The 22603-nt window shown below is 40.0% G+C and overlaps 2 protein-coding genes across 2 annotated transcripts; both read left to right on the top strand.

Moving 5' to 3' along the window:
• Positions 1-1364: 1364 nt before the first annotated feature.
• samd4b (sterile alpha motif domain containing 4B) lies at positions 1365-13664 on the top strand. The gene is made up of 13 exons (XM_006801565.3): positions 1365-1682; positions 2690-3201; positions 3338-3808; positions 3964-4206; positions 4351-4460; positions 4782-4868; positions 5217-5490; positions 5735-5820; positions 6063-6178; positions 6423-6615; positions 7121-7247; positions 9223-9306; positions 10710-13664. Exons 2-13 carry the CDS (start codon positions 3006-3008, stop codon positions 10736-10738), a joined length of 2016 nt encoding a protein of 671 aa, XP_006801628.1. The 5' UTR covers positions 1365-1682; positions 2690-3005; the 3' UTR covers positions 10739-13664.
• A 172-nt stretch (positions 13665-13836) lies between these two features.
• socs9 (suppressor of cytokine signaling 9) lies at positions 13837-17987 on the top strand. Its single transcript, XM_006801566.2, has 2 exons — positions 13837-13955; positions 15948-17987. Exon 2 carries the CDS (start codon positions 16096-16098, stop codon positions 17731-17733), a length of 1638 nt encoding a protein of 545 aa, XP_006801629.1. The 5' UTR covers positions 13837-13955; positions 15948-16095; the 3' UTR covers positions 17734-17987.
• Positions 17988-22603: the final 4616 nt, after the last annotated feature.

Raw genomic sequence — 22603 nt, 5'->3', positions numbered from 1 at the left:
TAAATAAAGCTTAATTGAACTGAAAACATTTTTTAAGATGATCTAAAGGATCATCATCTAAAGATCTGTCGAACCTCGTGAAACTCTGACATGTCTTAAAGACCTCAAAGTCTCCTCTGTGAACTGCTAAAAAGATAGTCACTGGTTACACTGAGGAGGAAAAATAAAAGCTAAAAGCTTGTGGAAAAAACTTTAAATAAAAAAAATAACTTTGATAAATATGTAAGAACAGAAGGATGAAAGTTTGCTTTCTTTAAAAACGGTTCAATGACAGCACATAAAAAATAGAATGGAAAATGATTCTGATAAAGAGATGAAAGAAAGTTTTACATTGTTGTGAGGCATCAGTGAAATGACACTGGACAGATGTGATGATGGAGTCTATATCTACTGTATTTTATATTCAGGTTAAGTTGCTGTTTCTTGTCTATTGCACATTTTTAACTGTATAGCACCTGCCATTTATATCTTACACAGTACTGTCCATACACTCAGGATGGTGGGTCAATTCAAGCATGATCATATGTTATCTTTAAATATTAAATTTATAGTTTAGTTTAATTTTGCCAGAATATTGCCTACTTTTTGGCATTTTTGTATTTTGTATTTCGACTGTTCTCTATGCCGAAGCACAATGTGTGGTCTTTTTTGCACTATGTATATGTGCACAAAGCTTCACAATTTTGTCTCTTTGCATACAGGTGATATAACAATAAAATTCACATTGGCTTTATCTGTATAAGTACAGTGAGAGAAGATGACAGAATAGCATACACTACTCAGCCACGACATTAGAAACAGTGGCAAGTGAAAGAATACCATTAGTCATTTTGTTAATAATGCAGTGTTCTGCTGGGAATCATTTGGTATTGACATTTATGTTGATGAGAAAACTAATTTCAGCGACCACACACATAAGTGCAATACAGGAGCTTAGAAAGGCTCATCGAACAAGCACGTTAGGTTAATTTAATGGTTCTTAAAATCTGGTGGTGGCCCCACTGGTGGGACATAGAGCCACAGCAAGTGGGATTTGGACGACCAGAAGCTAAATATAGAATAAAACTAAGTTGAATTAATAAAAACACAAGTTATGTCATCAAAAAGTACCTTTTCTTCTGTCTTTAATAACTGGTACAAATGTGGGGAGTGGGCTGTGTGGGCGAGTGTGGTGTGAGGTTGTCTGTCTCTGTGATCAACTAGAGACCTGTTCAGGACGTTATGGGATAAGCAACATTTCCCTCGCAGAGAAAACGTAAGAAAATGTATATATCTATCAGATAGATAATCCACCTCAGCCAGGGTCTTTTTCATATTTATAAGATTGTGGGCGGACATTAATATTACGTGCGTCGTGTAGACGTATGACGTTGTGCCCACGTCTTACGTCAACTTAAAATCGAAGTAGATTTCTCCAGGCGTACACTCCTTATTTCTGTATTGTAACTAACATTTTTGTACATAAATTCTTTAACATAGTATGCTTAAAGCCACAGAGGCTCACCACTGTACAGGAACCTCCTTAAGGAGTACCACGCATGGGACCGAAAGCTACGCTTCTCAGCTAAGCTAACGTTGCTGCATCTTTTAGCAAAACTTGCTAGCTAAGAAGCTAACGCTACCGTCGAGCTAGCTATGCATTACTACTAGCCTAGCCCGCTAACCAGTGACAACTGACAAAGGTAAACAACAAATCTTTTGAGTCTCTTCAGTTTAAATCGTCACTTGAGTAACTTAATCTTGCTATCTGGCTAAAACCTCTGGCCGATCAGAATAGCGTTTTAACATTCTCGTTTTTACCGCTAAGACTGAAGTACGAGGCGGAGAAAAGGGGCAGCAACAGCGTCAACGAAAAACAATACAAATCTCGATCCCTCATCACAGACTAGGCCAACCGAGCTAACTCAGCTAACCGCTATTTAATGCTTAGCTGCCGGGTGTAATATTCGTCTGTTTTAGTCTAAGAAACCCTCGCAGCAAGGTGAGAACCGGAGCTTTCAGCCGAGCACCCAGCGTTGTTCATAAAATCAACATTATAGCTCATACTGTTACAGGTGATACCGTTTGCAGTGCTGGGAGTTAGCAGTTTTGACATGTAACTGAAGTTACCCTTGCTCGTTAGTGATTACATGTCTGCGATTCATTTTCTCTGTAAGAGAAAGCAGTATTAGTTTCTGTAAAAAAAGAGGTATTATTCACTTATGTTCTTTTTTGCTCTACGTTTTACTGACCCAGTCTCTTATTGATAACTGTGTTGACACACCTTTTGTGAATGGCTCGTCTGTATAATGATGCTATGACTTAAGAAGCATAGACCTGGAAGAGGTTTTTATAATGCCTATGATATAGCAGTAGTCTGTTTTATTTGCACTTTGTGCCATAATCTCTGATTAATGATCATGATATAAGATTAGACCCTCATTGTCAGTTATTTTTTCCTTTCCCTGAGGTTGATGATCCATTGGCATGATCTAACAGAGTCATTACTGTTACCTTGTTTGCAAGGTTGAGGCAATAGATTACTCAACTGCCTTATTTTAACATAAGCTACTTCTGGCTGCTCCCTTGCAGTGATGTTACATTTAAGAAGTTTTTCCTTGTATGCAATTTTAGAATTAATGTAACAGTTCACCGAATGTCTAGTTTAAGTATGCAATGTGGTTTGCTTTCTGTGTTTGTTTTGTAATAGGGTGCAGATGATCCAGAACACGCCGGAATGAAAAAAATATTTTCCTGTTTGTGTGATTAGCCACTACAGTTGACACTCACTTTCAGCCTAAAGACATCCTGCGAAAAATCCACGCCACATCCCTCGCTGAAGTTTCTCCTGCATCTGAACCATGTGAGGGTCCCTCGGTCCAGTCTGAGGGGAATCCCAGGACTGTTGAAAATACAACCCCGCTGTGCGGGGCTGGACTCAACCCATCTGTGTCTGAGCGAGCAGCCTTTCCTGTAGCCCGCTCCCTGTTGGCACATTCTTTTTCTCCTTACCAAGGAGACGCGCCATGATGTTCCGAGACCAGGTAGGTATCCTCACAGATTGGTTCAAAGGCTGGAATGAGTGTGAACAGACAGTGGCGCTGCTGTCCCTCCTGAAAAGGGCATCCCGTACCCAGGCTCGCTTTCTACACATCTGCCTTGAACACTGGCTGGCAGACTGCACTGACATCCACATCCTTGAAGCTGAGGCCAACAATGCAGGTAGCTGAGAGCTTAAGTGTTCTTTATTATTAATTACTTTATAATTACAGCCATATTAATTGTTTTTCTAAAATGAAAGACAGCATATATTAAATAATAAAATGTTAATCACATGTAAAAATCTATTTGTCGTTAGCAATTGTCAGCCAATGGCACCAGGAACCAAAAGAGAAAGTGGTCTCCTTGCTGTTGTCCCATCTGCCTCTGCTGCAACCACGTAATAGTGAGGCCAAATGTGAGTACATGAAGCTGCTGCAGAAGGTTTTGAGTCACACTATTGAGAGTAGCCTGTTTGTGGAAGAAAGCAGGCAGCTGCTATCTTATGCCCTCATCCACCCTGCCACCACACTGGATGACCGCACATCTCTCGCCATGTGGCTGAACCACCTGGAGGAGCACCTTTCCAGTGGGTATACACCACGTGCTCCATCCAGCCCCTACCACCCACGCCAAGGCTCAGATGAGTGGCCCAGTTCTGCAGAGTCTCTGGACCCCGGCCTTGTTTGGCACGACAAGTCTCCTTCATCCAGCACACCTTCAGCAGGCCAGAACGGACACATGTCATTCCCAGGCGGGATGTCCTCACCTATTAACAGCAATAATACAGGTAATATTTGTCATTCAACTCTCATTTTTCATCTTTTGGGAAAACATAAAGAACAAGTGGTTTAGTAAAAGCATAAGTTATCAGTCATGAGCATATCGACTATGTTTTACAGTTTTTTTTGTTGTTGCTCATATCTGAAATGTTTCCCTTTCCAGGCCTTTGTGGGCAGATGCAGCCCAGCCCTCAGAAGAAGTCCATGTCCATTATTTCTTCCAGTACCCAGGCTTGTGGGTCTGAGTGGGTTAGCCAGGATGACGCAGTGGGCCGGCAGAACTTTATTCCGACAGATCACGCACCCCTTTCGCCCCAGAGCAGCGTAGCTTCTTCAGGCAGTGAGCAGACAGAAGAACAAGGCTCGGTTCGCAACACCTTCCAGGAGGATGGTAGTGGCATGAAAGGTCAGAGTTCTTTACCTAACCAGTCCAAGAGCACTCCAAGCTCTGGTAAAAGCCATGCACAGCCAACAGCTGGGGTGATTTTAAGCCAAAATATAATGTGACTTTTTTTGTAACTCCCCCCCCTTTTTTTTTTTTTTGTACTAGATGTTCCTGCATGGTTGAAGAGTCTCCGCCTTCATAAATATGCATCACTTTTCTCCCAGATGACCTATGAGGAGATGATGATTCTCACAGAGCAGCACCTGGAGTCACAGGTTTTTAAGCCTCCTTTTTGCATACGCTGGTGCCAGGCTTTGATTATTCTACACTCCTTATCAATTGTGAACATTATTGTCCTCAAACCTGATGATACATCAGCTCTCAATGAGGCATGAAATTAAACAACGCACCCTACAGTTATATCGACCCAGTCGCACATACAAATGGTGCGATTTTGCCTCTGCCCCTTGGCTTTAATGAAACAGATGGTGATTAGGTCTGTTATTTAGTAACTGTATAAATTGCCCAGTGTTCCCTCAAGAAATGACTTTCCTGCTTCTTATGCCATCTTGCTATTTTCTCTCTCTCCTTTTTAGAACGTCACTAAAGGAGCACGACATAAGATTGCCTTGAGTATCCAAAAACTGCGAGAGAGGCAGAGTGTGCTCAAGTCTTTAGAAAAGGTAATTCAAATTGGATAATATTTTTCTCAAGCTAAAAAAAATAGCAGTGGTGCTTTGTCTTGATGAATTTTCAATTGCACTGATCAAAATTGCACTTGAATATGTACTTGGTGACAATCATGTGATTAAGCTCCATTGGGAAATTCCCAGTCTGCTTGTTGGCATAGAAACATGGAGGAGGGCTGGTAGGAATTCAGTGTCTTCCTGTAAGACATTTCAGTGGAGCAAACGTTTGCTTTGCTACAGCCTAAATCTGGATTTCCAACTTGGAAATCAATCTTTCCGCTCACAACAGCACCCGTAAAACTTAAGCTATCATATGACAGTGATGTCGTCATCTCTTGTCAGGATATTTTGGAAGGGGGAAACCTACGTAATGCCCTCCAGGAGCTGCAGCAGATCATCATCACACCTATTAAGGCCTACAGTCCACCCACTGCAGCGCAGAGTGCTTCAGACACCACCACCTCACCTTCAGATTCTACAAAAACAGGAACGGATAAAGAGCCGGCCCCAGAGGGCTTCCAATCCAACAATCCACCTCCCTGTGATGGAGATTCCTCAGGTGCACCCATCTCAGATGGTGACATTGCTGGACAGTTCACTCGTGTTATGGGTAAAGGTAAGAATACAGTAGAGGTTTTACGGAGTAGATGAAGGTTGCTAATTAGATTGGTGGCCAAATCCCTATTGGAATCTCTCTTACAACTTTCTTATAAAAGCTATGAATTTAGATTTCATACCCAGGTCAGGATATTGTATAAAACAAAAATACTTAGAATAATCCATTTTCAACAACCCCCATTAACAGAGATCAGCAAGTATCACTCACACTGAAGGGTACTTTGGCTTTTTTCCCCCTTCAGTTTGCACCCAGTTGCTGGTGTCAAGGCCAGATGAAGAAAATATCAGCTGTTACCTTCAGCTAATTGAGAAGTGTCTGACACATGAGGTAAGAAACTGAAGATGAAGCTTTTCCTCTGTTTGCTCATATATGTGTGGAGTTGTAATGCAGTTGTAAATGGAACTTGTGACAACCTTAAAACACAAATATAATGCCTTTAAAAATATTTTTTTTTTTTGCCTGTTTCTTTCTCGAACTGAAAAATAAATACAGATTCCAAATGCATTTCCAGAAATTCTGCTAATACTTCGTTCATTATTTCACTCCTTTTTGCTGTCTTGTTTTGACAGGCTTTCACAGAAACTCACAAGAAAAGGCTGGTCTCCTGGAAGCAGCAGGTCCTCAAACTGCTTCGCCTGTTCCCTCGGAAAGCTATGCTGGACATGCCTGGGTACCGTCAGAAAGGGTGAGTGCGCTGGCCTTCTTTTACCTTTGATCTTCCTCTTTAGCAGAAGAGCTGTCACATCAGTTTATTGTGATTCTGGATTCGTCTCTGTTATCTGTTAGCTTGATTTTCTTTCCCTTCTTTTTAGTTTCCTCTTTTCCTAATTGAAATTGCTGCTGTCATTTCTTAAGAAATGGCTGTAATAGTTCAACAATCCTTATAATTTCTAAGGCATGTTTCTCTGGTGTTTGTTTTGCTACTCCAGCTGGACCTATGGGTCCAACTCCCTCCCCACAGCAGGTTCTGTAAGTGGAGGTGTAGGGCGGCGCGGCCAAAGGCAGTTCCAGATGACCCCTCGTGGACTTCCAGCTGGACGCATGTGTCTCCCAGCTGGTATTGGGGGAGCTTCTCCACGGCACACTCTCACTAGTCCTGCGCTGACAGGACAGGGTAGACAAGTCAGTATTTTAAATGTTATAATTATATTATGACATCAAGTTGTAACATGCATTACTAATTTTAACTTCTATACAGATTAGTGGCCTACGAAGAAACTCAAATATTAAAAGATTTAATGACTTAAAACCAGTTGTTCTCAAACTGTAAACCCCACTGGTGACAAATAGTGAGCTAAGTGGTGTAGAAATGACCCAGAAAAAAATTGTGGAACAAAGTTCAATTAATATGAACTCTGTGTAGGGTAAATTTGAATATTTTGTGTGAAGGTATTGGTCAGTATGAAGCACGTTAAAACAGTCATAATACATCTTTGTTCTGAAAGCAAAAAAACTCCCCCCAAAAAGAGGTTTAATCAGTACAGATTTGACAGTAAAACTGGTTTCATAGTTTTATATAATTTGAGTGTTTTTATTTGAGAACCTAGCTGAAGGTTTAAGAAACTTTGCCAGTTTTCCTGGGTAAGTGATGTTTGTGTAAGGAGAACTTGTGTTTTCCAATATATAGAGCCTGTGGTTTGCCAACCCTGGAGGCAGTAACAGCATGCCAAGTCAGAGTCGCAGCTCTGTACAGCGGACCCACTCGCTCCCTGTCCACACTTCCCCACAAACCATGCTCATGTTCCAGCAGCAAGGTATATACATATGCACTAACCCACAAACTGTCATAGTGCTTGTTTAATGTACCACATTCTGTGCCAACATGTAAACACAACCTTCTTGACATCTTGGGATTCCTGTTTACACTTTATAACACCTAGTTTTACCTACATGTTTTAAATGCCTAACTGGAAATGGCTATTGGAATATTTGAAAGCTCTGGGTCTCAGTCTGAGTTTTGCAAGTAGAACAAGCTACACAACCTCTGTGCAAAAAAAAAAAAAAAAGCAGCTATGAATTGGTCAGATGCCAGAATGGAGAGTGTCTCTCCCTCTGTGCCAAGGACAAACTAACAAGACGGCTTAGCAGCATGTTGCAGAAAACAATCTGTCGCCTTGTATAGTATACATAACCTTTTGGTTGCCTTGTTTTGTGTGCCAGATGCCAGACGTGAGCATTGCAAATTTACCTGTAATGGATCTGTCGTGTTTTAGCAGAGTCAGCTTCTAATATTTCCATAAAGGAGTGTGTGAAAGCCAGAAATGTATAGTTCCACAGACATGAGCTCCGTATGGTTGTAGTTTCAGTGTCTACACTCACGCAGTTTCATATTCTTGTATGCTTAATAACGCAAAGAAACAAAAACCTGAAAAATCCAGCATTTCTAATTGACTGAGTCCAAATCTGAATCTGCTTTAAGATTGTGTTGCATTTTTTTAAACGATCGATTGAATAAATGTTGGAAATGTTTAATTGCAAACTAAAGCTTGGTCCTGCACAACAGACCATGTTTTCTAATTTACTGCACTTCAGGCAGCTTACTGCTTATGAACAGAAGTGTTCCTGAACTGCTGATCTTGTTATGTTTGTGATTCAATGCTTAAATCTGTATTTTTAATATAGTGGCATCTACAGTCATCTGCCTCTGACTTTCCTCTTATGGCATGTTGTTTTTGTTGCACGCTCTTCCTACACTTCATTTAGTGTAACAACATGTCTGCATCCATACATCATACACCTTATTTTTCATTTCTAGCTTTAGCATAACCAGTCAAAGCAAAATAAGGTGTTAAAACATACATGCAAGTAAAAAGGGTGTGTGAAAGCAGACAGAATTATACAGCATGATGGTAGGACTCTCAGATATAAACCTTTTTATTCTTTTGGAAGTTTTGTTCCTCAGTACAGAGGCAAAACAAAACTATTGTAGCATAATATGTTCTTTGAGTATCCCAGAGGATTCCTTATAAAGCTGTCTAGACATCACTGTCAGCCAAACACCTAAATGCCTTTGTGGAAGTTCAACTTTCAAGCTCCGTTTTACTTCTTCTCAGACCAGTATTGTACTATCGATCATGTCTTTATTCTCTTGAAACGGATTGAAATTTACATCAGAACTTACATCAGAATACATCTAAAGCTTTGCAGTCACAGTCTGCTTTTTTAAGTAAGTGAAATGCTAACTGATGTAAGAAAGAAAAGAGGATTGCAAAGGCAGACCTGTATCTCACTCTTGAGTTAAAAACCCCCAACTGTTTGTAAGTATAAATTACATTTCATTAAACACTTTTAAAAATACAGTAAAATGATAAACCTTAGACTTTCACACCATTTATACAAATTCTTGTGCCAGTTACCTCCATTTTTCGTAATGTTCACACTGTTTAATTTGGTTGAAACTGACTATCTGTAGATATGCCTTGTCTTGTTTGTTTAGAAAACAGAACTACTCCCTTTATTAGTGTTACTCACTTCAATTTTAGATTACAGCACCAAGGTGAGCTGAGCATTAGCAATATTGTGATGATTATTCTTTTGCACACAGCCACATGTGCACATTGTGTTTCAATAAAGTAATCTAAATGTGAATCAGGCAGATTAATCTGCGTTAATGCAGATTTTATATATATAAATGGTTTTTTTTGTTTGTTTGTTTTTTAAATTTAGTGTTGTGACAGTATGTCATTTCCTAACGTTTCTGTGGACTAATAGTTTTATTCATTTCCTCAGAATGCCAAGTTCCAGGTGCTGACCTGGAGATCAACCCTACGCTGGAATCACTGTGCCTCAGTATGACAGAGCATGCCTTAGGGGGTAAGTGTCAGCAACTTTAAATGGGACACTGGTTGGCAAACTTGTACACAGCTTTCAGCTAGAGCAGAAGAGCAGGGGTGGACAGCCCACAATCCCCTTAACTGTCACTCCTGCAAGCTTTAAAAAACAAAATAAAACAAAAAAAGATGTAATCCTGTAATCCTTCTTAATCTGCAGCTTTTTTTCTTTTATTGTTTGGTAGGAGGAGCTTAAATAGATCTTTTGATATTGAAGGTTGCTGACCCAAGAACTAGTCAAATGGGAGAAAAAGAGCCCTTTAAACGAAAGACAGTGTAAAAAATGGATATACCCAGAGAAGTTTTTACTATTGTTTTTTAGCCATAAGCTACCTTACATGCTTGACAGGGTCAAATTTCACTTTATCAGCTAATGCTAGCAGGCTTGATTAGAATGTTGCATCTATAAACTGTATGGGTGCAACTCAGACACACATTTGAGGTAATTAGTGCCAAGTAAGACTAATAAAATACTAGAATTTCACTCACCAAAACTGAAATAAAAGAAGCCATAACATTAGTCAGGTAATCCATTGAAAAGGCTCCAACAGCATAGACACAGTGAACAGTAGTGGATGAGGCCTAGCAGACTTGATCAGCTCCAGCTGCCTGTGGCAGGACACCTGTCTGTCAGAGTGGCCACACCCCTGACTCAGTTATTCAAGTGGATGAGTTACAAAAGAATTCACCCCATTTAGAGTGGGATCAAAGCCAGATTGTTTTATGGTTATTAATTCTGTTTGACATTTTAACACGGGGGGTCTGTGCAGTGATTTGGAAGAGAAACTGGAGTAGCAATTAGAGGAACTGCACTGCCACTTCTATGTTGGCATAATTTTTAAGCTCTGGAGGTTGCACCTGTGTTTCAACATCAGTATCTCTGTATAATTGTCCAGTATTGTGGTTGTAAATAATTTATGAGATGGATGAATTTTGGAAAATGTTATATTTTCATTCCTTTAACTGATGCGGCTAAAGTTATGTTCTGTTTTGGCTTTGTATATCTTAAAACAAGGATGCATAAAGGCCCTGAGGGCCAGAAGCAGCATAAATCTTAATATAAGATTTTTTTTTTTAAAAATTGAATGTAACTTCGATCTTTTGAAAAACATTGAGGGAAAAGGGATAAAATTGCTTTTTTTTAATACAGACAATAAGATTGTCTGTATACTGGATAGTATGTGTTAAATCAGTGATACTGCAAGACAGAAGCCAATTTAAATTTCATAGGATTTAGTGTTTTTAATTTTCTTAATGTTACTAATATATGTATCTAACAGTAAGTTTAGCAGCAGGACAGTGACATGCCCCTTCAGCGATGCCATGCTTATCACATTGTGATTATAAGTGTAATGTACCTTAACGTGTCTCCGTTCTACCCCTCAGATGGAACAGACCGGACTTCAACAATATGAAAAGAAGAAAGGAAAAATACACTTCATTTGAGGCCTATTCAGTTCCTCATCACCCAGCACAAAGATAAACGTATGCTTCAGAAAACCAGGCAAAGCAGTCACTACAAAATGACAAAAAAACTGTGTATATGTTCTCTAATATTTTTGTACGTTATTATATACAACTAAGTTTATTAAAAATGGAATACAGATGATTATTATATTGCAGGACAGAGAAAAAAAAAAGGTTAACTGTGCAAACTGCTCCGTGTCACCTGCAGGACTGTGGCATGATCTGCAGAGGCTCAGTTTGCCGTTGTGAGAGAAAAACAGTAGATTGGTGCTTTCATAAAGGGGTTCCGCCCTATGAGTTACTCTTCTTTTCCTTCTGCCTTGGAATAAGGCTTTCTATCCAAAACACACTGACAGCAACAGCCTCTGCACCATATAATGTGTAGATTCTGAAGATTTCCAGCCAGAGTTAAGGCACTTTTAATAAATGAACTTTGATATTAGGCACTAAATGGTATTTGGCCCAATTACACACTTACTGAGGTTCCCCTTGTAGTCAGGTGCTGATATACAGACACCAGTATGCTTGCTAACCACCGTAATCATTTTTTAACCTGTGATAGCTGGGGCTTTTGTTGGTTGAAACTTGGTCAGCTTACCTTGGTCCTTTTTGTCGTCTCTAACGAGCATGTTTTTGTGTCAAAGGAAGGAGAGAGATGACCAAAAGGCTTGAAGAACAGCTTGTAATTCAACCACAGGTTTATCCTTTGTCTCGGTTGTTTTTCCCCTGAACATGTAGTCAAAATAGAAGTGACTCTCCTCCTCTAAACTTCTACCAAGCCAAAGAGAAGGGTTGTGTGACTGTCAATTTGAGAAAGACATTTATAGTGAAATGGTATACTATTTTTTAAAAAAAGAACAGCGGTTTAAAGAATTTATGCCAGCTGCAATTTGTCTGTTATTTTATGCCCTACTACATAAATGATGATGAATCTCATTTTGTGCCGAGGAATCCCCAGAGGGGTGAGTAAGGGCTGTGAGGTTTGTACTGTGTGAGAGCTGATTTGATATTGAATTGATAAAAGCAAGGAGCGCAGAGTGTTTTCAATTTACAGTCTAATGCCAGACGAGAAAACTAAATGAAACCCATCTCAACCCTCTGGCCCCCTTATAATTGGCTTTGGAAAATGAAGCTTGATCTCATAATAAATGCTATGGAGCACAGCGCCTCACCCTCGCAGTGCCCTCTTCCTCAAATGGCCAATGTGATGATTTGATGAATCATACTTTTCAAGGTGCTTGACGATGTCCATCTTTTTTCTGTTTGTGTCTCAGTGTGTTTCAGTCTCAGAACCCTAACATTATCATGTGGTATCAGTGTTGAATCAAAAACTGTCTTATACAGCCTCTGTCTGTGAATGTGGCAGAGCCGGAGGTGCATGTACGTGTAATATGGTCTTAACTTTTGGATCACTTTTGGTTGCAACATAAGGCAGGGATAACCATTCAAATTATTATTTCATCAAAAATAGGAGGTCTGTCTAGTAAAGATGGTTATTTACAGATATCTTTTTTTCCAATTGTATTTTTTACTCTCCCTTGATATTGATAACTTATGCTTATTTTCTATAATCGCATGTTTTGCCACACTAATACCGCACTGTTGTAGATAGAGGGCATGGTGGTTGATGGTGCCCAGTGTCACCGGAGAACAGAAATCTTGCAACTAATGTTGTATGTTTATATCGCCTAAATGTCACTGTTTACATCTCTCTGGGATGATGCCAGATTCATGTTCTGTGATGTCATGCATAATCCATTGTCTCACAATCTAACACATTAAAGAACTGAAGCCTTCTCACACCTGAGCAGGCTGGGTAGATCCCAAAAGCAAGTCTTCTACCCCCCCAATCCGTGGACTCCATATGAGTTGCAGTAGTGGGTTTTTTTTGTTTGTTTGTTTGTTTGTTTGTTTTCAAAGGTATAACTATATGAGGCACTTAACGGCTCATTTTTTTTTTTGGTCATGTGGTGGTGAGAAAGAATTGTTTCTCAAACCTTGTGATTAAAATGTTTAGCTGTCATGTTCTCATAAACTGTTTATGTGGTGCCTGAAATTCTCGCTCCAGCATCCTCAGCTTTTGTTTTAATAATGGTCATGAGAAGCATTCTAGTCATAGATTTCTTCAGAGCAGGCTCTTGGGATTATCTGACTTGTTAAAAGCATCACACTCATGCCCGCAAAGGACTTTAGTGAGTTAGCAATGGTGGCTTTAAGACTTGTTTCTTTTATTTTTAACTCTTCACTATCCTGTATACCAACTATGTTGTTGCAGATGGCTCAGATTATCCTTCTCATGGCCTCTGTTGCTTTGGACAGCCTACTTGTTACTTCAAATAGACACAGAGGTACAGTGGCAGATTTCTACAAGAGTGTGTGTGCGTGTGTGTGCGTGTGTGTTTATAAAGATGATGCAGCAGGGGGGTGACAATGCTTTTCTGAGCCACATAATCATGATGTGATTATGAGTAAACTGAACACTAATAACTGGCCAAGGAATATGTTTACTCCATGTTTACATTCCAAGTTGCGTGATATTAGTTGAGAAGTGCATGTATTAGTTTCAGGCTGGTGTAAGCCACGCACCCACTACGGAGGTACAGAGCCTGTGTCGCATGGAGACGTCTACCAAGTGGTCCTGAGACCATGTTCATGTCCCAGCATGGCTTTATTATTGAATTAATGTAGCCCACCAGCTGCATATATCTATCTTGTACCAGTTATATTTAATTCTAAAACTCTCCCCCAACTTTTTCTAATGTTTTATGAACCTTTTTGCATCACATGCTTACACTCTACTTTTTTACTGTCACTCATATGTGAATGGTCTGAAATGCAACATCCGTCGGATCATTGACAGTCCAAATAAAGAGGTTCAGTTCTTTTGCAAATTAACTTGTGGTCTGTGTTTGTGTCTGTTTTTTATTTATTTATTTATTTATTTATATGAGGCTTCGGGAAACTTGTGAGTCGCTTTTAAGATGCTCTTGTGTTGAAAGAGTGGCCGCATTGATGCCGCAGAGTACGTTTTTACTTCCGGGTTGCGCGGTTCTCGCAGTTCATCAAGCTAATGCGAGCTAGTCATCTCGCTGTTAATAACGGCTTTAGTTTAAATAAGAAGAAACAACGTCTGTTTGGTCTGGGAACTTGATTGCAACTTCTTAGGTATGTTCAACATGTGTGTTGTGGGCGTATAAGCCCGATGTAAATGTCTGTAGGCAAGGCAAAGACCTTCCTACCGCAGAAAAGTAGAGTTAGCGGATGGCTAGCTGTGCTTAGCATGTATCAACACTGAACAGCTGTCGGCTAACAATGTTAGCTTGTTAGTTCTTGCTTAGTGTATTTCACGCTGCATAAATGATTAAGTACTTAATTTGGCTGGTAAATTTACATCTTTTACGACGATTGTGGTCGGCTCAGTTGTAGAGTTACAAGTTCGTAAATCTTTACTTTTAAGTCGATCATCCCCGGTGTCTTGATAATAGCGGGTGGTGTGATTTGTGAGGACAGAGCTCGATCCCAGATAATGCTGCTGCCTCTGGTAGGTTTGTTAAAACTGAAACAGTTTTAACATTTCTATAAGTTGCTGAGACACTAACATTAAAAAAAGTTTATTGCTGTTTAAGAGTGGTATAAAGCTTCGTTCATAAAACATTTTCAGAAGTTGTGTCACAGAGTGCTTTTCAAGGAAGTGCTTTACAAGACACCTAATCAAATAAAAGGAAGCCTAATGCAGGAAAGAGAAAGTGGGTGTTTTTACCATTAGTCAACCTTCATGTGAAATTTAATATCTAAATGTTTCTAAAAGCCAGCTCCTCTAACAAGACAGGACATAAGACATGGGGGCAACAGCTGGAGCCTAATTGAATTAAACAAGAAAATCTAAACATGGGTGTAAAAATGAAAGCCTGAATTACAATCCGAAATAATCACTAATATTAATAAAATGAATTATCTGTCATTCTTTGTTTAATTTATCTTGTCTATGCTGTACCTAGCGGGACAGCCACAGAAGTACATTCACAAAGCCCCTGGAAAGCATTGCTAACTGTGGCCAACAAACTTGAACTTTTCCTGCCCCACTTCAGATGTCAAAACAATCTTAATATTGCAAGCCCTGTAATTAAAAAAAAAAAAAGTATGTTGTTATTATTACCTTTGGATTTCTAGCAAAACAGGGACCCGCATTGACTTTTGCTCAAAACTGTCAGCAATAAATAAATAATTAAATAACTTTAGGTTTGTGTGATATTTTTCACCTTGTTGACCACTCAGTGTCTTAAGAATTGCTGCAACTCTGTTACTGGAAACAATGCAATGGATTTTGCCTTGTATTGCTGTAGAAACTGCATAACAACATAATTTCTAGTTTACCTTCAGGCATCTCTTTCTCCACTATGTTCTGCAAAGGGAAAAGAACTTTTAACTGCACTTGTTCGACAACAGTCCGTTATCAGCCAACCGATTCATTGGCTCTATTTAGATGGACTCTGATATCAGTTCTGCTGAAAGCTGTGATATGCTAAAATTCACACTGGACATAACATTTCTACAGAAAAATCAGAGGTCACAAAACTTAGAAAGCAGTTTAGCTCTTCAAAATTTGTTGTTAGTACTTCTCCTTTAGTTCCTCAATCATGTGTTGTTATGTGTTATCCGTGTATTCTTTTGTAATAAAGTTTTGTAATATGTATTCTACTCCCAGTACGCACACCTCTGTGTACTCATCTGATGTCATAGAAACTCAAGATTTCTTAATGTTAAAAAGACTCTCTTGTGCAGTCTAACAGTACCATAAAACAACATTTGGCCTGTATAGTTTTTTCCTCTCCTTTTCTCTACCTAAGATTCAAGTCTGAGTTAAAAGAAAAGAAAAGAAAAAAAAAAAGAACTGTAGATTAATCAATAATGAAAATGTCAGTCTCGGCTCTAGAGTCAACACCTTTCTAAAACGATTAAACAAAAATAAACCTTAGATTTCAACACAGTGAAATTCTGAGAAGTGCTATTGTGTTGGATTGCATCAGTTTTATATGAGCATTTGAAATCAACTGGCAACAAAGTGTGCGCCACCAGAATTTTGACATTATGTTATCTATAAATATTCCATAAGGTTGAAGCTGAGCTTTGAACAGAGTTTTCTTTTTTGTTTTTCAGGCATTGTAAAGTCTGTATGGCCACTATACATGGATGGTGAGAGTGACATGTCAGGATGTGGATGGAAATCATTTGCTGAAAGATAACTGTAATTAGCTGTTCCTTGGAAATTTCCTGGATTGGTGAAACTGTCTCCACATATTCCGTCATGTCATTACCAAAGGAGTCAGGGAACCGAGGAAAAGATCGAGAGAGGGGGGCTCGTCCCAAGGTGAGACAGAGCCGGTCAGAGGAGAGACGAGATGCAGGCGGTGGAAGGAAAGGTGGAAAGGGGAAGAAAAAAGGCCTTTCCTCCCACGACGCTGCGGCTGAGCGACCTGTCAGTGATGGCTTTGAATATGGTGAGCTGTTGAGTGAACTGGAGACCAGAGACCAATCTTCCCCTTCCCCTCTGAGGGATAGTTGGAGATGGCAGGGCTTTGAAGTAGCTGCCTCATTACTAGGACAGGAACGAGTAACAGCAAGACCAGCTCTGGGAGCGACTGGGTCTGCTGCAGAGTTACCCATATCTAGTGAAGGTGAGGGGAGAGGGTCAAGCAGCAGTCGCACTCTCAGGCAAAAAATCCAAGATGCAATGGGGCAGTGTTTCCCAATAAAGACACACACTGCAGCGGCACCAGCTCCACCGCCGCAGGCTCTTTCATCATCAAGTGTCTGTGGCTCCTCGAGGCGCAAGATCCATCTCAGTGAGTTGATGTTGGATGACTGCCCTTTCCCTGTAGGATCAGAGCTGGCTCAGAAATGGTATCTCATTAAACAACACACGGCCCCCATTACCCAGCCTCCCCTGCTAGATTCTACAGTAGTGTGCACTGCCCCAACTTCAGCCATGGCAGCTGCAGTGGAGGATGTGGATGACCGATTACGAGAGCGCAGGCGCATCAGCATTGAACAAGGGGTTGAGCCACCTCCCAATGCAGAGATCCACACATTTGAGGTTACAGCCCAAATTAACCCTCTCTACAAGCACGGCCCAAAGCTGGCTCATGGTATGAATGACTTAGCTGAGACTGACAGAACCTCCGTCCATCAGCAACAGCAGCTCCTTCTCCAAAGAGAGCAGCAACACCAACTCCTCTTACAGAGCTGTTTGGACACTCTGGATGAAGTTGCAGCCTCAGCCTCTGCATCAGCCTCCGTCCACACCTGCGACGCTGCCTCCGACGCTTTGGTTGACCCAGACATAACTGCGACCAGCATGACCTCTGGAGAAATTCTTCCTCAGACTGAGCATCACAAATCTCACGATAGCTACCGCATTCACACTCAGATTGATTACATTCACTGTTTAGTTCCAGACCTGCTGCAGATCACAAACCTCCCATGTTACTGGGGAGTCATGGACCGCTACGAGGCAGAGACATTGCTGGAGGGAAAGCCTGAAGGCACCTTTCTACTGCGGGACTCTGCCCAGGAAGACTACCTCTTTTCAGTTAGCTTCCGCCGCTATGGCCGCTCACTACATGCACGTATTGAACAGTGGAATCACAACTTTAGCTTTGATGTTCATGACCCCAGTGTCTTCCACGCGCCCACAGTTACAGGACTGCTAGAGCACTACAAGGATCCCAACTCTTGCATGTTCTTCGAGCCCCTCCTGTCCAACCCCATCCACCGCACACAGCCCTTCAGCTTGCAGCACATCTGTCGAGCGGTCATTAGCAGCTGCACCACCTATGATGGCATTAATATGCTTCCCATTCCAAATGCTTTAAAAAAGCACCTGAAAGAATACCACTATAAACAAAGAGTACGTGTACGGCGAATGGATACCTGGTGGGAATGAAAAACAACAAAACACTGACTTAGAGAAACTTCCAAATACATTTTTAATGCAAGTCTCACTAAACTGAACTGAGAAGTGAGTCTTATTCTTCACTCCGTTTGGCTGTATTAACCTACACCACACTGTACTTATTTATTATATTCCTGCTGTACAGGTCTTAACAAATTGTACTAAACAACACTGGTGAGGCAATATGTAATCTCACTGTTCTTGCACACTCAGTTCTTTATCCTCAAATTAAACAGACTTATTTAGATGTGTGTTGTTCACGGCTATCCTCACATATCATCTGTGTTTTCAAGTGTGACTAAATCAGCTTAATTATCTAACGATGGGGGGGAGAGAGAGTCCTAGAGTGAAAGGAGATGATTATAATCAAGTTGTTCATCAGTCACGTGCTGAGAAGGTGAAACACGCACTGACAAGATTTCTTTCTTGTAAGGTGCTGAAGTACAGCACGTCGGTGGTATTAATCATAATTTCCTACATAGCCCAGGGCTGATCATAAGGGATGACAGTTAGGTGCATATGCTACGTGGTCCTATTAAAGATGCAAAGGCTTGTCACTCATTGGATTTGATAATGTGCTCACATTAGTTTTTAGTTTAATTTTTACTTTTAACTGCAATTAAAGACTAACTAACATCCTGTGGTATCAGTCCTGTCTTTGCTGCGGTTATGTACAAGTATTCTTTCGCTGGTGGGTGTAGCTCCCGGTGCTTCTAGTGGAGACACTGGACGCGGTGAAACTAATTTGAAAATGTCCTTCTCCCAGGGAGTGAAGTAAAACACTCCATTTTCTTTTATACCTTTCTTTAGCACAGTGTGATTTTTTTTTTTTTTTTTAATTTAATTTTTTTATTTTAAGTGTGCAAGTCTTATACTCAGATTCTAAACCTTTCAGCTTCAATCCTAAGCTGTTGGTTTCCCATACAGTTAAATTGCTGCAGTCAGTGCTGGCAGTCTTCATTAGTTTAGTCAGGATTACATGTGGCTTGGATGAACCTGTCAGCCGCATTGTGATCAGAATGTAATTATAAAGCCCTGTGGTTTATGTACCTTATTTTGCCAAAACTCTGACTTTTGTGCATTTCCATAAGTCCAGAAGTTGAATCTGTTTTATACATTTTTTCCCTATGCATCTAATTGTGATGTGAAGGGAGAAAATTGATCTTGTTGCTGTACTTCCTGCTGGGTGTATTTGAAAGAGGTAGGGTGTCTCCACACTAATCTTCCATTCCAGCAGTTCAATGACAAAATTACCATAATGAAGTAGCACTGGTGAATCTTAATTAACAGGGAGAATGATGGGAGATGGAATGAATTTGAGCTTTTTTCTGGGCTGACGTGAAGTCAGTTACCAAGACAAAAATCAGTACGCTCTAAAAGCTCTGCAAAGAGAAATCAGTCCTAAACTAAAACCCTTAAGGTGCTGAAAAAGGGAACAGCTTACAGTGTGTAAATCTACATGCTGGGGAAGAGTAAAGGCTATAGTGTAATAAATAAAATACAATGCTATGTGATGCATCTGTGTCGAATGCTCAGAAACACTGAAGTTTAAACATAAAAACAAATCACCAAAAAATGTACTGTCTTCTCATCAGACTGTAAAATCTTGCTTTATGTGTGTTGAGTTGAACATACACAATCCGTACTATCTGTTTTATTAATATTACCTGACTAAAATAAACACATTTATGTATAATTCTGTCCTGAGTTTGCATATGAGCACTGCAAATCTCGCAAATGAAGTGTTTACACATTTGCGTGTTTAAACTTCCAATTACCAAAGCAACGCAGAAAGACTGAAGCATTTCACACAGGTCAGACTTATGTGGTCAGTGACATATTCATTACTAATTTTGAGAGTAATTCCAAATTCTTACCCCTGCAGGGGAGTCATTCGCTCCTATGTGTGAACAGCGTTTTGTATTAATGAATACACAGAAGAGACACCCCCACTGCTAATTGTTGTGTGCACTAAGTAATGGTAGTCACAAAAGCCAACCATCCCAGTGTTAATGGGAAACCATGGAGATGGGACCTAGTTCGTCCTCTGAGCCACTGTGATGTTATTTTCTCCCTGAGATGGCTCATTTGACATGCAGCTTGTAAATCATCCATGACAAGCACTCATCCAATAATGAGGCTGCTATTATTTAAGCAGCAGTTCCAATGCATCATTAAAGTCTGCATTCAAAATGCAAAGTCAGAGCTTTTGACCTTTGTGTACTTAATTAAGTCACCATAAAAACTCAACAATAAAATGAGTGACGGAAGACATTTGACCTGTCATGCATACACAAGTGTGGGCTACACCAACAATTTGAGTCTCCGAACAGCTCGAGGTTTGTGCATCTTCCACCAGTATGCAAGACTCTGCAATCAGGTATTCATGGCAGAAATAATCCAGTAATAAGATGGGTTTTTCGTGTCTGTGCAACATATTCCCATAGATTTGCGTAGCTATAAAGAACTGTAAACAAATTCATATATGCATTCCTGGAAAGCAGTTTTTAACAGCTTGCTAATTATTACTTATGCTGGCACCCTTTCAGTCAGCATTTACAATGAGTTTCCAGCAGAGCAGATCAGCTAAAGATGCTAAATTTTTTAAATTTGCTTACAAGCAAGCATACAATTCAGCATGCATTGTTTGAATATGTAAGTTGTCAATGCGATACCATTTAATTGTCTTTAAATACAGCTAAGCAAGCTCTTTATTTACCCAATAAATGCAATAATTCTATGTAGAGAATATTAGGAAATTACAGACCTGCAAAATAAAGAGTTGGCATTTTATTTTATAATTGCTATTAAAGAAAAAAAAATACCAATAGATGAAGATAATTCCAGTTAGTTCAAAATGCTGTATTACTGCAAGCACAGCAGGTGGCTGTAAAGAGCTTCAGTGTGTTCCCCCCTGGCTCCTCAGTACCGTGTGATTTGTGTGTGGTGCATTGAGATGGAGGGATTGAGTTAGTTTTTTTCAGCTGGCAGCACGGTGGCACTCATCATGCAGGTATTACAGGTCCTGGGGTAAAAAGAGGACTTTTCTTTCCCTGGATCATGAGGCCCAGAGGGATGGGATGCTCAAGCAAATCAGAAAGCTCATTGGCTACACATACTTAGTGTGTTTGTGCCTGTTTGGACCCGTTTTCCTCTGAGCCTAATCTCTACAGTAGAAAATCACGAGGGTGGAGAATAAGCTTGGGATGTTCATAACACCTGGGGACAATTACTTTCCCAAATAATCTGCCGGTCATAATCTAACAAAAGCTCAAAAAAGAGCTTGATATGGCACAGACTTGGCTTGTTCAGCTAAAAACCTGTAGCAACCTTAGGTTCCAGGGGTTGCTTTTGATGTGTTTGTTTTAGCGTGCGGTATGTAAACCCATAGATTTAAAACTCAACTACCATGAGATGCGGCGTGATCTGCACCATTAATTCAGGGGAGGGCGTATCAAACTGATTTGGAATTCTTGCAAGATGCAAACAGCTAGACATGATCCTCCTTATCCACCCAGAGAGGAAGAATATCTTTCTGTGACTGAGAAACGCCGCGATTGCGAGAGTTATTTTTGGTCAGTAAACGAATCCAGCTGAATCTCAACCTTGAACATGAATCAGTACATTCCTGTCTATTTTGAGGCGCACCACCTTTTCAAAGATAGTGCGTCTTGTCAAAACCAAGTAAGTAATTTGTGAGTTATTAAAGTGTCAGTTCTTAAAAGTCTTGCAATTCCCCCTCAGGAGGTACATTGTCACACAGTGACATGCGTACATTTGATGTTTGTTTCCCTGGAAGCAAACCTTTGACAGCACATTATTTTCTTTCCTACTTATTTAAAATCCAAATGCACTCCTGTTTCTCTCATGCGTGTATTGGAACTCTTGTGAGGCCTTTGCTGCAGAAAAACATCAATATTCTAATTTAGAGCTGTTTGTGTTCTTACTGCTCAGTCTCTTGCTGTTTTTATTCTCCTTTGCGCTGTCAGATTGTTGATGGAATAATAGGGGTGTAGGGCATTCTACGACTAAGCCCAGAGAGATACTACACAGATTGATGAGATTGCAGGGTAAGTGACACCTGACAGTGTACATCCCAGCCTCCAACCTGTGAAGCTGTTAACTAACACCCTGGCATGTTCTAAGGACGTTCCGAAGTTTTAATCAACAGCTTGTAAATTAACATATTATTTAATTTAGCATCAAAATATAGTTGTAATGTGTATCATAATGTGTTTGTACAAACTGTAATTGACACAGAGATAAGGCAAATATAATTATAGATAAGCATTGTTTGTTCTCAGAAGATGGTTAATTACAATAAGCCTTCACAATCACTGTGAAAAGGCCCATGCATCATTGATAGAACGTAGAGAAAAATTTATAATTGCATAAATGATACATTACATTGCATAACACCTGCTCTGTGACTAATTATGCTGTCGCACAATGGCTGCAATGACCAGTAGAAAAGGTTCAAGCGATAAAAGGAATGCGTAGACCTCAGTAGCTGGTTGTTATTTTATTTTTTTTCAAAGTCATTTCTCACATCGGGCTCCTTTTGGACCCAGTGATATCCAGCCTATTAATGTACTGTCAGTGAACGGACAAGATTAATTTGCAGGAAAATGCATTTGTGGAGGACAGAAACCTAAAGTATATGGCCTTTATGCTAATCATTCAAACTAATAAACACCACACTACTGTGCTAAAGTTATTAAAGAACCTTTCTTCATTTTATATAACATTTCTAAGTAAGTTTACGTTAATTATGCATTGTAAGAATTAGTCATTTGTCACTGTCTTCTATACACCAAAACAAAACAAATATGTTTTGTTTTGGTCCCTGTTTGATTTGCTG

The sequence above is a fragment of the Neolamprologus brichardi genome, chromosome 14 (assembly GCF_056152115.1).
Source record: "Neolamprologus brichardi isolate AB-2024 chromosome 14, ASM5615211v1, whole genome shotgun sequence".
Lineage (NCBI taxonomy): Eukaryota > Metazoa > Chordata > Actinopteri > Cichliformes > Cichlidae > Neolamprologus > Neolamprologus brichardi.
This window is presented reverse-complemented; position numbering and strand designations above follow the sequence as displayed.